General features: G+C 43.3%; 1 protein-coding gene across 1 annotated transcript; it reads right to left on the reverse strand.

Annotated features, from left to right (window-relative positions):
* Window positions 1-2,334: 2,334 nt before the first annotated feature.
* On the reverse strand, window positions 2,335-15,309 carry tecpr1b (tectonin beta-propeller repeat containing 1b). The gene is made up of 26 exons (XM_085454081.1): window positions 14,814-15,309; window positions 14,521-14,620; window positions 12,631-12,863; window positions 12,353-12,535; window positions 12,075-12,197; window positions 11,849-11,971; window positions 11,122-11,296; window positions 10,449-10,549; window positions 10,158-10,259; window positions 9,139-9,266; window positions 8,427-9,040; window positions 8,211-8,326; window positions 7,933-8,088; window positions 7,681-7,830; window positions 7,414-7,571; window positions 7,049-7,176; window positions 6,625-6,718; window positions 6,404-6,500; window positions 6,236-6,315; window positions 6,097-6,153; window positions 5,842-6,016; window positions 5,621-5,756; window positions 5,340-5,432; window positions 5,144-5,250; window positions 4,642-4,761; window positions 2,335-3,341 (listed from the first exon to the last, which is right to left on the reverse strand). Exons 3-26 carry the CDS (start codon window positions 12,853-12,855, stop codon window positions 3,201-3,203), a joined length of 3,582 nt encoding a protein of 1,193 aa, XP_085310207.1. The 5' UTR covers window positions 12,856-12,863; window positions 14,521-14,620; window positions 14,814-15,309; the 3' UTR covers window positions 2,335-3,200.
* Between the last annotated feature and the right edge of the window lie 256 nt (window positions 15,310-15,565).

Consider the following 15,565-nt stretch of genomic DNA (forward strand, 5'->3'; position numbering starts at 1 on the left):
TTTTTCAGCTTTGTGTCAAACTTCACTATTTCAGATTGCATTTCCATCTTAAATGACCCTTTCTGTTCAGCTTCTGCCTCTGAGTCTTATCATTTGCGGGGCCGTACGTACAGGGATGTGCATTCGTTGCGATCACTTTCTGTATAGAAGCGCAATGCAAATGGTTATAGATGAAGACAGACCTTTCCTCACATTTTTATGTACAGCTTTAAAATCTCTTATTTGAAACTGTAGGGTATACAGTTAAGGCTTTCCTTTCCTTTCCTTGAATATTTTGTCGCTGATGATGAGATGAGAAGCTGTACTTCACCCGTAATAGCTACATGTCCGTCTCACCTGCCCCATACAGACGACACTGTATCCCAGACAATGTTATCCTCTGTTTAAAAACCAGCAGCCTGTGCTTCAGTTAAACTTGAACATCTATTTAAGGAAATCTTCTTTTATTTCACTACAGTATACATTTGCTTAATCTTGCACATTTGAGAAATGTAACTTAATGTTGAACTGTACTGATGTGTATATAAATGTTAATTTTTCTTTTTGTCTGTAAATGATGGGAAATTATGTAATTGAGTTCTAGGTATGAGGTTTCATTTTGTAACTTAAACTGAGTTGAATCAGAGGAACATATCACAGTCATCAGCTACAAGCAGTTAAATTAAGACAAACAAGCAGACGTGAAGTCATTCTGTCCTTTAAACTTGTAGAATTTAAAAAAAATATTTTTACTTCATATTGATCATGCTTAGTGTGATTAAAATGTTTATAATTACACTGTTTAATATGAAAATAAATGCAAATGACTTCTAATAAAGGTTTGTGGCTCGTTCTGTTTTCAGTTGATAATCATGCAGGAGATTAACACGTTTAATTGGACTGAACACGAGTTGGTGTATGAGGCTCAGGGCAGGCTGCACGGGTAATCTTAAGGCCTCGAGTAGGTTAAGATGTCAAAATGCACAGTGCCACATTTGGCAAAAACTAAACAAAGCAAATCAGCAAAAATACCTCATCCCTGCTGTTGGTGTACCGGACCTGTCACCAACTCCACCATGAACTCCCCTGTATGCCAAAGTGCTCTAGAGACGAATGCAAACAGTCTGTTTGTTGGCTAAAGCTCGGTCCATGTAACAGATCAATGATCTCAGGGGTGGCAGAATGACCTAGTCAGCTTTTCAACATGAGCAACGAATGATCGCAAACATCACTTAAACTGAAGCAACGCTGTAAAGAAGAGTGGGGTGAAAATTCCTCCACAGCAATGTGAGAGAGACTGATAGTCACTTATTGTTGCTAAAGCTGGTTCTAGAAGCTACTAAATCCTTCAGTGTACTTAAAGGTTTTTTTTTTTACAGGACTGAATACAGAACTGTGAAACAAGTTTCAGGGAACTTAGAAATGTGTTGTGAGAGTGGCTGTGTAGTATAATATAATGTTAATGTTCATTGTGTAAGCACAGGTGTAAACTGTAAAGCTGAAAATATCAACTATCCGATTATGACCTTCCGTGTTATTCAGTGCAGAAAAAAGCAGGATTTCCCACTGCAGCGAGTGCCACTCCCTTCAAGAACCAGAACAGTTCTGCTTTCCATGACCGTTTAATCAAGCTGTCAGTTGAGGATTTATTTTTCTCAAACTACAGACGGATCAGTGTTCTTGCTGCACAGGGTTTAGAGCCAGCCCCAGTTTAAGCTGGGGGATGAAGAAGTAATACACACTGCTGTATTACATTTTCAACATCCCACGTTGAGTAGCCTTTTGAAGTTTAGAGCAAAAATACTTTTGTGTGTGTGTGCGCATCTATTTTGGGATTATAGACTAAAAAATTCTTTCAAATATACTCAGTTCAGAGCAGATTAAAATGGCCTATATGTGACAAAGGTCTTTTTTTAAAATGCAGGAACATCCTGTGATCAGTGCTGGAAGGTCAGGGATTTGTGCTGCTGCTGAAACATCCACCAATCAAAACTGCAGATTGTGTCTCGGATGTTTGAGATTCACTGCAGTGTGATACGTCTGCAGGACTTCACAGCAGACAGCTTTTGCCTTTAATCACTCATTTTAACATTTGTGATTGTCTAATGAAATTTTTTTTTTCACAGCTCGTTTCAGCACTTGTGTAACTTTACAAATATATGGCGGGTTAACCTATATGCACATACAGAGGGAGGAATTCAGGAAACATCCTGTGCACACCTCTGTAACAATATATGAAATTCTTTGGCGGATGAGAAACACTCAGTACATAAAAAAGAGAATAAAATAGCAAAGACGTGGAAAGGGTCAAACTTCCAAAGCCAGCTTCTGTGAAATTATGTCAAACCACAAAACGGTATTTCCAGACGTTTATTTCACATTTCAATGCCCCGGTAAGATCAATGCACAGCCGTGGTGACATTCAGACCTGCTGCAGTGTTACGGTCATAGCAGTTATCTAGATGTGTGTATATATCTATATCTATCTATAGAGATATAGATAGATATATATAGATCTCTATCAACAGGAAGAGCTTCTCATTTTATTGCAGAAGGATAGAAAGGTATTGCCTGGCTGTAAAAAGCAATATATTTTTCCCCACACAAAGTGAACGTATCAAATTTTTTTGCCAGTCATAAATACACTCCATTGCAAACATGTAATGGTCCAAAGTAAACGGAGAAACACAACTCAACAAACGCATCATAAATAAATGATAACACATTCAAATGTACATGACAGGCAACTCAAAACACAAAAACAAATAGAACAAGAGTCTACAAACCGATAACAGCTTAGGCTACTCTGGGATTGTTTGAAGTTCATTTGGTAACCAAGCCTTAGCCCTTCATCATATCCCACCTTCTTAGGTTTTATCAGGCTGCTGTGGAGAAGAATTAAAAGCTATTGCTAGATCCTGTGACATCCAGTAGCCAAAGCTTAGTAAGAGCAACAACATGCGCTCACTTTTTTCTCTGTTTTGTCATCAGTGAATACTGACATGATTTCTGCCCGGGAAACAAGCCAGCGAGTAACATTCATCCATCGATCAAGTTTCAAATCCAGCCAGTCCAAACCCATGGGTGTGATTGTGCATGTCCCTTTACACGAAGGGATAGGAGTTCGTTGAAATGGTCTGAGGAGAGATGCTGTGTATAGATCCAGGCACAAACAGGGCTGAGGAAAAAGAACGAGAAGGAAACGGGAGACAGAGAGAGAGCTACACGCTTGTGGCGCTGCCGTTCGCTTGAGTCGGACGCTGCGGGTGGACCGGGCTGCGCGATGGGCCGGCGAGAGGAGGGTGAGGGCCTCGAGGAGCCTCTGCTGAGTTCCCCCTCACACTGATGTGCTCCCACCCTCCCTGGAAGTCAAACATACGCAAATGATAAGAAATACTAGAAAAAGCTTAAACAGCTTTAACTGTTTTTGAATACTTGCATGTGATTAGCAGCACCTGCCTGCTACTTCCGCACTTGATTCCTATAGAAGAGGTAAAGTTGGACTTTTCCAGAGTTCTTCTGCATTTTGGTTTAGATTTTGTTAAATAAATGAAAACACTGTAATTTGTTGTTGTATTTACCTTATTTTAAGACCTTGTATCTACCAGATAGATTTATTATATTGTGAATATGTACATCTTTAGAACTGAAAGCGGGTGTTACTTCATATTACGCTGACTGTATATATTTTGCTGGTTTTTAAAGTGCAGTTAATTTTAACCTAATTATTAGACAATTAAAAAATAGCTTTACTTCAAATCTTAATGCTAAGTTTGAAAGGTGCCTTTTGCCAATAGCCTGAATTCTTCAATTCAAGTAAGGAGAACATGATGGCCCTGCCTAAAGCTTCTGCTTATGTTGATTTAAGGCTTGATTCATAGTCCTGTGTTGGATCCCTGCAGAGCTTCTCTCTCGGTGTCACTGTTTGCATACAGAATATACTTCTCCATCAGTGTGTCTGCCAGCACGAGTGAACCTGAGCTGATCATCTTGCACTCTGCGCTAATAAATAGGGAATAAGATTTAGTTTACACTGGCAAAATACTGGCTGTTGCGCGAGCTCTGTTAAGCATTTGTTTGACAGAGCTATTACCCCTCTGCTAATCATTACACTGTGTTTACTCTGCATTTGATTTTTATTGGCAATCATACCTACAGCGTAGATTTATCACAGTACTATTAATCAAGCTTGAGTGGTTTATGCTCTCTTATGAGAGCCACTTTCCCTGTATGATTTCACAGAGCTACATTGAGGTTAAAAAATATGTGAAAGTCATCCTTTTGGTTGTTTCTTCACTACAGCACCGCATGAGTATCGATCTGCAGATGAAAATTGTTAAAAAATTCATTCTTCTACTGAGATCACTCCTGATCAGGCTTCAGTGAGCAGTAGACTAATCAGCTGAAGGGGCTGGATGCATCTCACATGTCCTGTGTCAGAGTTTTGCTGGATTTTTTTTTTTTTTTTTACTGTTTCTTACCACAGGAGTCCCAGTTTCCTCAAAGTTTTTAGGGACACACTGCACACTATGCTGTGATAATAGCTTTTTGGGAATCGTTTTTTTGGTGCTGGGATACAATATAATAATATCTTTGGCATCTTTCAGTTTCAACTGAAGAAATGGGAACAGTTTTTGCAACAGGTATCAACTAGGAGCTCACCCCTATCCCATAGTCCCAGGACAGGCCCTTGGGCTGCATGGGTCCCACGCTCGTCCTGTGGCAGACGGCTCCGGGAGTCTCAGCAGGGAAACCTGGAACTCCGTCTGCTATGATCCACACCTGGAGAAAACAGCATCGCTGACACAAACTCCAGCCTTACAACATGCAAATGTAGTTATTGATGGATAGACTTCTTGTTTTAAGCCTTCGCTTGAGTTTATTTAGTGTTTATTACACTCAGCTAAGTCTCTGGGGTGACGGGGCTTTTCAGACTTTGGTAACTGAATGCTAAAAACATATCTGTTTAGATGGGCAACTGGGCGATATGAATGCAACAGGTCTGCTATTATGTAAAGTTAATTTGAATTCTCTTAATGCTTTGAACTCCAGTTTTACTATAAATGCAGTTTCTTTTTTTATTCCTTTTAATGTCTTTTAGATTCTGTTTTACTTTTAATTCCATTACAGCTTGTTTGCTTCTGGAAACTGTGGTAACACTGACCTGGTCCAGCGGCCCCACAGAAACCTTGGAGGCATTGTTGGAGATGAGCTCCCAGGCGGAGCCCTGTGGGTAGCTGGGGGTGAGGCCCTGTCTGTACCACAGGTTACCTAAATGACATTGACAGAAGGTATTGCCATTTAACTCATGTTCTCGCATTTTAATAGACATTGGTCCAATAAAATATAATATTGCTCACTGTTTTCATCCACAGCAAAGACAGAGGTCCGCCCAACAGAAAGCTGTCTGAGGGTCTGTCTCAGGGGGGAGGGGATGTGGTACCAGCACTCTCCTGCAGAGAGACAAAAGCTCTTGAAAAATAGACAAAGTCTGGCTCTCTTTGGTTTCTCACTGTTATATTAGTCGATGCATGCACTCACATCATAAATCATTTAACTTTATTCTCTTTTCCTCCAGAACACATTACAACTTTATGACTTATGTATATGATTCATTATGAGATTTATAAATTTAACTGACCTGCAGGGTTTTGTGGGGATACTGATCCTCTGTAGAAGACAGCTCCATCCTTGGCAATGGCCCATACCTGATTGGCTCCACCGATAGAGATGGACTTAAAGGGCTGGTCAGTGCCCACGTGGAGCCACGAGCTGCCCTATGTGGTCAGACCCAGTGAGGTTAGAGATGGTTAGAAGTGTGAAGTAACTACCTATAAAACAGATCCTCAGCACGTTTCTCACCGCAGGGTTTTGGAGGCTGACTCCCAACCGACACAAGACATCTCCCTTGTCGCTGAGGGCCCAGACAGGGACCTGCTCCATTTTGCTCTGGGCCAGGCATGGCATCAGTGAGATGTCACTCAGGCGGATGGGTGGGACCTGATTCCATGGAGCTTGCAATGTGATCTTACACTTCCTGGGTGTGGATATGTTATTGTTAAGATGCTGCAAAAACTGAGCGCTACAAAATCCCAGCAATGCGAATTGTGCGCTCACCTAGTCCATCGTCTGCGTCTAACAAAGTCTTTCATGGTTTTGTGGCCATGAAATGTCCTGTAGAAAACAGATGAGTCAATAAAAGGGAAGGACTTCTTTCGAGACACCCTAATAAAAACAAATAAAAAAGCTTACGTACGTGGGAAAGTCTGCAGCATACTGCCAGCCTTCTTTGTCCGTTCCTCCGGGGACGCTGTAGTCCACGGCCCACTCTGACACCTGAAACAAATGTTCATGGCAGAGAATGCCAGTGAGTCAAAAAAAAAATGAATATTTCGGAGGAACCAATCCCTCGGATTCTACCTACCCAGGACCACTGAGGGGAGGGCGGGTATGTGCTGCCTTTGATGCACTCCTTCAGGCCGCTTTCATCGCTCCACATAGGGCGGTCTGTAGGAAGCCCTCTGGAGGAGTAAATCACAAAGGAATGGTGTAAGGTGGCGAGAACAGCTGCAAAGCTTAAAATAAAGTGCAAAGACTTAAAAACTGTAAAAGATGGGGTGGGGTGTGTGCGGGGGGCAACCCTACTTGTCTGTATATCCAGTCATAGGGTTCCATCTTTGATTCTCATACACATGCACGCTCCTGACGTCGGTCTGCTGGTGCATCTGAACGGCACCTTCTGCAGAAACGAAGAAACATTAAACTTTCATGCAAACAAGGGAATGAATATTTATGCATGTGTATCTGTGTGTGCTTCTACAGTGGCAACAGATGGAAGAGACTTTAAACTATGCTCAAGCAGTTGCACATCGAACTAGAACATGCGAGCAAGAAAAGAGCAGACTGTTGTTTTTTTTTTTAGATATTTACATGTTAGTATTTTATTTATTTGGTAACAATCAGTTAGCTGGAAAAAGTTTGGCTTTGCTAAATAAGAACATGTTTTTATTTTGAAGTACTCCTTGTATAGGTGTGGGGACATGGGTAATCGTCTACAGGACATGTTTACCCGGGTTGGGCTGTTGCTCACAGCGCCCACTGTAGACCCAGGCGGTGCCGTCCCACCCGATGCCCCACACCAGCCCCAGACTGTTAGACTCTACACAGCGCAGGTGGCCGTGGATCTGGCACCAAAACCTGTAGCACCATACAGCGGAAGCACCCAGCGTTAGCTCCAGTATAGTTAGCACAGACTGAAAGTGATTAGATGCTCAAATGCTACCCACTTTAACCAGACAGAGATGTATGTTAGCATGTTAGTGAGGCAGTGATTTAAAATAAAAACAGAGTAATGAGAAACCAGGTCAAGACAGTGAGAAAGAATGAAAAGACATGAAAAAGCAGACAGAATCCACTGCTCGGTATCATTCTCACATGAGGTCACAGGCCATGGCATGCGCAGGGGCCTCCAGCGAGAGGGACGGCTCGTGGACCATGATGTCTCCCTTTGATGTGGTGGACCACAGGGCCTGTTTGGACGGGAGACCTGTGATCCCTCGACACTCACAGCAACAGTCAGACAACAAGCACAACTGAAGACACAAAGCAGATCCAGAAACAATGGAGAATCTGATCAGCCTCACTGAAAAATAACAGATGGGAACAACTGTCAAACTGCTTAATGATGCATAAAGCTGTTACCCAATCACTCATATCCTTTTCGCTTTGTGCTGCCAGGACCAGAGGCCACCTCTGTTTGGTCCTTTCGGCAGTGTACACAGCAAAGGCATAGTGGCAGTCCCTGAGCACCGGAACCAGCGCCGTCACTTCATTTATAAACACATGAAGGTACTGAGACACAGAGAATGAACAGAGAGTGACCGAGAGACATCTATCTGTGCTTTCTGACACTTCTTATGAGACTTTAACCGGTCGCAGCTTAACACAACCGACCTTTTTCTCATCATACTGTGTGTAGTAAACAAAGAAAATGCTGTCCTTTTTGCCATCTGACTTGGTGGACTGCTCGAGAGCAACGCCCACATCGATCCAGCGCTGAGGTTTCCAGTCTCTCCACCAGCGCAGTGTGCCCTTACGCACCCACACCGACTGATGAGAGAAAAGGAGGCACAGATGTAGACACGGACACAGCCGAGGGTGTGCCATGAATATAATGAATCCAACACTTAGAGGAGCATGTTAAGAGACATGCCAAATATAAGCTGTCTTACGTTGCTTCTTTCCAGCGGTTTCTTGCTGATCTCCTCTCTGTGTTCCTGCTGCTGTGGCTGTTTGCTCCAGGCGGCTGACTGGACTGGAGTCAGTGACAGAGAGGTGGTGAGAGGACCTGATGGACAGAGATACAGCTCACACAATCATTCAGAGACATAAAATGGAGCAAAAACACAATATCACAATATAAGTATTGTGACTGGTTGTCCATATACCTGCAGGACTAAGCCAGCTAATCTGTGAACTCGCATCCATGTCGCAACCTCCACCGGAAATCCAAGCCCACACTGGTCCTTCCTCTTCCCCCACTCCCCGAGAGCTCTCCAGAGTCCCCAGGGCATAAGTGGCAGCCGCACTGCCATCGCCCGCTGAGGGCCCTGCCGTTTGTGCACCTCGAGCCGCCTCTGCCCCCTCCAGGTCCACGTTCATCCAGGGGACATCGTGCCCTCCGGCATCAGGGGTTTGGAGTACTGGGGCCGGAGGTGGCTCCTCACGCTCTTCCTGCGGCATCTCTGTGATGGACGGTTGCAGCGCGGAGGTTCTGTCACGATCGGACACCAGGCTGTTGATGAAGCTGTCACTGGCAGGAATAAAAGGCTTGGGGGCATTCGTTTGGGGGGCTAAAGGAGCATCTTCTTTTTCCTGTGGAGGCGTAGGTGAGTCAGAGCCCCCTAAGGGGACTACAGAGGGTGCTTCTGCTTCTAAGAGGGGGGTGTTAGAAGTGCTGTTTTGAGGGTCGGCAGGACCCAACTCTGAGTCTGAATCAGTGCAGCTCAGAACGGAGCCCTGTGATGCCTCAGTCAACTGCCCGTTGAACTCACAGTCATCCCTGTTAAACAACACACATGCAAACACACACGCAATACTAAGCTTGAATGTGCACTGTACTTGCCAATTAAAATATGCAGTTAATTTATTTATGCACACCTGGGCGGAATAACCTCTTTACTATTGCCCCATTGGGCAGAAACAGGGATCCAGCCATTTCCACTTGGCTCAGATGGGGTGACACCTATTCTAAAATACAGGCCGCGGTCCTCACCGACCGCCCACACCTAACAGGAGAACAGAGAAAAAAAGCAAAACAAATGCTGTAACATAAAAAATAAAAGACGGCCATTGATGTACATGCAATATTTACTTATTGAGTTATTAAATAGTTTTCACTCTCAGTAATCGCAGGAAAGTATTCACTCCTCAATAACACATCAGAAGCTCTAGCAGGACACAGGCAAGTACTACTTTATAAGGCCATATACTGTAACACTGGCTCCTGCCACCTCACACAAGCCATTCCCATAATTGCAACCCTGAAATATGAAATATGGGATACGATGACAATGGCTTGGCCAGCTTCTAATTAGGGAGTCTTCCCCTATGTGAGGCGAGTAGGAATATAGTCTGGGGATATATAAGGCTGGGCCTGCTGGGACATTGGCTGGAACGTCTGGCTGTGCTCTTGTTACAGGACTACAGGCAAGAGAAGGAGGGGGACATGGGTGAGACCGAAAGGGAGGAGGTGCGAGATATGGGTTTGCAGAGCTAGCGAAGTCTTCAGCAGTAAGGCACAGGATCGAAAGCTTTCTGCCTCACCCTAAGACCTGATCTGGTTTGTCCTGAAACCAGATCCAGAGTGACAGTAACGCGAAGCAGACAGAGGTGGTAGCAGTCAGAAGTACAGAAGCTGTGCAGAGCAGGCACCATCTGCAGTGGAGTTTAAAAGACCCAAGCAGCAAGAAAGATCGAAGAAAATCTTATCCTTAATAGTTAAATTTCACCCACAGGCCCACTTCAGTGGCAACAGCTAACCTATTAAATCCACATTCTAAGCATTTGAGGAATATCTTTTCATATAAGCAGTATTATATTATAAAGTCGACTCGTTCAGCTGTTTATTCAAACTGATGATCCGCTGATGAAATGTTTCAGCTCTAAGCTGTCCTAACCTGGTCATTCAGTCCTACGTCCACCATCATCATCTCCCCTCCGATGCTGATCCAGCCAGAGCCACAGGGGTTGTGGGAGTTCACGCCACGCCTGAACCACACCTGGATTCACGCACCGACGTTGGGGTCATTACTCAAAAATGTATTTTAGTGCAGTAGCAGTAATTCAGTAATACAGTTTACTTCTTTTTAAATCAAAGCATTTGTTTCATTTCAGTCTCAAGAAAATTGCAGTGACGCTGTCAGTGGGCTACAATGCCCTAACATAACTGCAACTGACTAATAACCCACCTTGTAGTCCTTAGTGACCACCCAGACCACACTGACTCCTACAGCCACGTGAAGCGCTTCAATTTCCTTTCCCGGTGATTCCACCTCGAGCCACGACGTGCCTGACAGAAGAAGAAGAAAATGCTTTACAAACGCAGCACAAAGGCAAGCCTTCCTCATAATGAGGACGCCGTCATTACTGAGAAGCTTCCTGTTGAGTTCTCAAATCATCTAAACATGAACAAACCAGATGTGATGTTGATTTTTATCTTTAAAAGGGAGTGAGTCTTCCTAATTCGATACACACTCATATTTTTAAGTTTTTTAAAAAAAAAATGTTTACAATTTTTTGCCACTTTCATGCCTTTAAACCTTTACTTTTGATACCGACCAGTACTACATGTTGTATGTTTACTAAGACTGACAGTTGGAAATGCAATGAATTTCACTTACTACTTTCTAGATATGTCATATATCAGTGGGACTGTGTTATAATACTTTTACAAAAATGATCATAGCATTTAAACTGCATTATTAATGACTTTCAGAGCAGCTACATAATGATTCCTAACTGAAAGAGTCCCAAAATCACTGAGTGATTCTGTATGAGAGATTGTTGAAGTAAAGAAAAGGGGACCAGAGTGAGACATAATGGAAAATTGTTGAGTAAATGTGAGCTACAATGACAGCTCACCAGTGGGACTGTCCAGGCTCAGGCCAGTTCGCACCAGCAGGTTCCCATCCCAGAGCAAAGCCCACAGCAGGTCTCCAGGACCAGCTGATATCTGAGCCACCTCCTTGGGCACTTCAACTTCTTCCCAGCTGGTCCCTTCTGGCACACGAGGGTGGATACCCTCTCTGAACCACACCTGCAGGGTAAAGGTAACATCAGCAGATCATCATCTGACACACCCCTTCATTTAAAAAGACAGATCCATACCATGTTAGGTGGCTGAGCTCATTCTGGGATAGATAATAGAGCATCAATTTTAACTTGATTAATCATCAAGTTAGTCACGATTTAACTGGTTCATGAGAAGCCTCGTGGTCAAGGACCATATGAAACTATATGAAGTCATGCTGCCCTCTTGCGGCTAAACCTTAGAAGTGGCCTATGCTCAGCATGAGAGGATCCTGTTGCAACAGAATACATCATTAATCTTGAACTGTTTGATCTCATGAGATTTAAATGTGTTTGCGAATGTGCTTGATTAAAGCTTCCACAGCATTGTATTGAGGTTGTTGGTGGAGAAGCTTTACACTTCCCTGAACAACAGCAGAATGTTTTTAGAGCTCTTTAAACTTTTCAGGAATTTTCTGCACTGCCATAACCTCTTTTTTTAATCTTATGGTACGGTTATTCATTTTAATACACATTTATTATGATTACAGTAAATGGGTCCTACACACACATTGCTCACCTGTCCCTGTTGAGACACACTCCAGAGGTAGGGATACCTTCCGGACTGGTCGCTCATCTCCCAGCCACCACAGCTGATGTCACAGAGCGGCAGTGGAGGTTTCCTGGGATTGTCCAAGGGGATCTGCAGAGGAAGACAAGGCTACTGTGGTAATTCTTTTGCTTTGTCTCATAGTGAAAGTAACATGATCATATAGAAATACAGAATAAATGGAGACTTTTGAAACCTTTGCCCAAGTGCCCTGTGCTATGTATCTTCTGTAGCGGATCCACCGTCTACGACGGACACAAGAATTCCACTTTTTGTCAGGGGAGAAGTTGGCTGGGAAGTCAACAGCATACTCCCAGCCCTACAGAGTCCAAGGTAGTGAGCATGTGATTAAAACTGGAAGTATTTGTTTTAAATATGAATTAAATATTATGAGAAACAGAAGAACAGAGGAAAGACAGGAGGATGTAAACAATGGGTTTGTATGTGTTCACGAGGAGCTGAGTTATTTCTCACCCCAGTCTGGCTGGGTTCTCCTCCACAGGTGTGATCCACATACCAGTCTCCCTCCCACTCCCAGCTGCGGGAGGGCAGCTGGAAGCTGTGGAGTGGCTGGGGATTCATTCCGGTCACATCGCTCCATGGCCAACGGTCGGTGGGCAGCAGTGTGTCAGTAAAGCCATCCACTGGGTTCCACCTCTGAAAAAACAAACATTAAAAAAAAAACACAAATTTAGCATTAATCATAAACAGCATCTCCATTTACAGCGTTAAAATATACAACCTTGTCCCACCTGGTTTTCATAGGTCTCCTCCCGGTAGCGGATCGGGGTCTCACTGGGCATCATATTGAGGTAAACATGGTGGTCACAGCCGATGCCCCAGCAGCGCCCCTTCCCTGCAGAGACACGTTTGAGCTCTAGCAGCGAGTCATCAGCACGTTCCCAGCGCTGGCCGGCTGTAGAAAGGCTGTACACTCTGCCGTACACGTCCACAGCCCACAGAAGTGTTATTGGCATGATGGTTCCTGAACAGGAACAAGAGGACAACACTCATCATTCCAAGCTGTGCCTTATATATTGTAAAACTCTCTGCTCATAGCATCGAAAAGCATCCCTCACAAATCACAAATGACTGCATTATTAAAAGTGTTTTATTTAAAAAAAAAAATCATCAATAAATAAATAAGTGTCTAACATATTTTCAGGAGTTTTAGGTTTATATCTGTTACTCAAAAATAATAACATGCAGTTAGGTCTGTAAGTTTTTGGGCAATTACATATTTGTTGTAGTTTTGCCCCTGTATACCAACACTGTGGATTTAAATCAAGTAATCAAGATGTGATTGAAGTGCAGACTGTTTATTTGAATTCAAGGCATTTAACAAAATTAGGAATTAGAGTAATTTTTATAGATAGTCCCTCATTTTCAAGGGCTCAGTAGTAAGGAGACAATGCTCAATGCCAGATGAAAAACATGAGCAGATAAAAGATCTGGAGTTGATTTGAACCTGCTGTTTGAAATCTCAATATGAGGTCCAAAGAGATGCAAGTTTAGGCCATTGTTAGATTAAACAATGGATTAAAAGAAGAAAAAAGAAAAAAGATAAACCAATCAGAGTGATAGCAAACATTTTAGAATTGCCAAAATCAACAATCTGCTCCGTTCTTAAAAACTGGCCAGTCCTGAAAGGCCACAGATGATGGATGAAGTGGATGATGACAGAATTATTTCCATGGTAAAGAAAAACGACTTCACAACATCTAACCAAGTCTAACCAGTTTAAAACAGGGTGCACAACACTGGTTCCACTCCTGAACAAGGAAGCCAGATTAGACTTTGCCAGAAAAGAGGGCAGTGCTTCAAAGTGCAAATTAATACTAGTGGAAAATAAATATATTTACTTATATTCTTAAATGGTCACTTGACCTCAACCCAACAGAGCAGCTTGTCGGTCACTGAAGACAAAACTAAATGCAGAAAGACAAACAAACCAGCAGCGACTGAAGGAATCTGCAGTAAAGGCCTGCCAGAGCATCTCACAGGAGGAAACAAGGTATTTGGAGGTCAAGCAGTCATTGGCTGTAAAGGTTTTTCACCCAAGTGTTAAAAAACAGTCCTTATTAGTTTGTCCAGTTACGTCTGAGCCTCTGAAAATTGTGTACTATGTAGGGTATAAAAAAGCTGTATGTCCTAAACAGTTAATGCATTAATTTTACAGTGTAGAGTTTCAGCTGATTTAAAGCTGCACAGTCGTAATTGCTAGAGTTACCTGATGGTAAACAAAAACGTAATGGAGCCAACTAAACAGACTCAACTTTATCTTCTGTAAAAACAAACAAACAAACAAAAACGAGGAAGTCGACTTTTATATTGAAAAGTTTGACCGGAAGTCTTCCTTTTATGTTGGCTGGCTGGCTTGACCCTTGTGTTATCAACTGATACTAATCCGCTACAGTATACTATGTCAAGGCTATCCATTGAGCCGGGCCCTTTTGTTTGCCTCTCGCATAAACAGAAGTAAACAGAAGGAGCTCATCACATCAGCGTTTTTATTAACCTGCAGTTGTCCAGGCTGAACTTGTTATAGATGACAGACAGCAGTAAAGCTTTACGCAATCACACACAGGAGCTCCAGTAAATCCAGGATCAGAAACACTGCACGGGCTACCGCAGCAGCCTACCTGAATATTGGTATCCGATCCGCGGTCGTCAAGGGAATATCCACAGGCGCGTCATGACATCAGGTGCAGCAGCCGATGCCTGTCATCTCTGAGGCCCATGCTGGGACACATTCAAACCCCCATGTTATTAACAACAGACGGGATGTAACGCCTGCTATGCAGCATGATAACACAGTTGATATCTACTAAGATGTGCCGCAAAGTCGGGTATAAGCTGTTTACATCCTCAGGGAACAGGCAGCAGTCAGCTGGCGTCCCCCCCACAAAAAAAACCCGTTCCAACTGTTACTTACGCATGAGGCTCCGTGACGCAGCAGCACCTCTGGGGAGAACAAATAAAGTCATCCATGCACACAGTAGTATTAAATTCACATTCTGGACCACAGGAATCCTCCGTGCAGCTTCCACTCCGCAACAGGAAATGGAGGAAGTGCTGCTATGATTGGTTGAAGCTCGGCAGGAGCGTGGGATCTCTTTCTCCCATTGGTCGAACACCAGAGCCCATGATATATTTTTTTCCGACCGCTGCAGCTGATCAGCAGGCATTTTTTAATAATTTATTCAGCGCCAGATGAATTATTGAAGCGCGAGCTTGATTACAGTTTGGAATATTTCGCCACAAACTCGAGTAACAAAAAATAACTTAACTTTTGAACCCGATGGGATATGTTAAAACCGGCTCAGCACCTTGGACAGGCGCACTTTGATCCACCTGATCTTCAGGAAACAGTAGAAGCTTTAGACAAAGTGGATGGCCAACCCTGGGACAGGCTCAACTCTGCACGATTTCAAAGACGTCCTCCTTTCTGGTTGTAAGAATGCTGAACAACACAGGGGCGTCTTTGGATGGAAAGGAAACCTGCAGAGCGTCAGTATTCCTGCCTGTGCCACCAACTTTGGACTGATCTACCGTCAGTGTTACAGACGGTCTTTACATCCGCCAACACCAGAGTAAAAATAGTCCCCTAAGTTCTACATTCAAAACATTACCGAATCGAGGTTGTAATATATCACAATTATCAAGCAACTGAAAAACTTTTTTCTT

The sequence above is a fragment of the Copadichromis virginalis genome, linkage group LG4 (genome assembly GCF_057382275.1).
Source record: "Copadichromis virginalis isolate Kocher_CV1m ecotype Utaka linkage group LG4, C_Virginalis_male_GT1.1, whole genome shotgun sequence".
Taxonomy (NCBI): Eukaryota; Metazoa; Chordata; class Actinopteri; order Cichliformes; family Cichlidae; genus Copadichromis; species Copadichromis virginalis.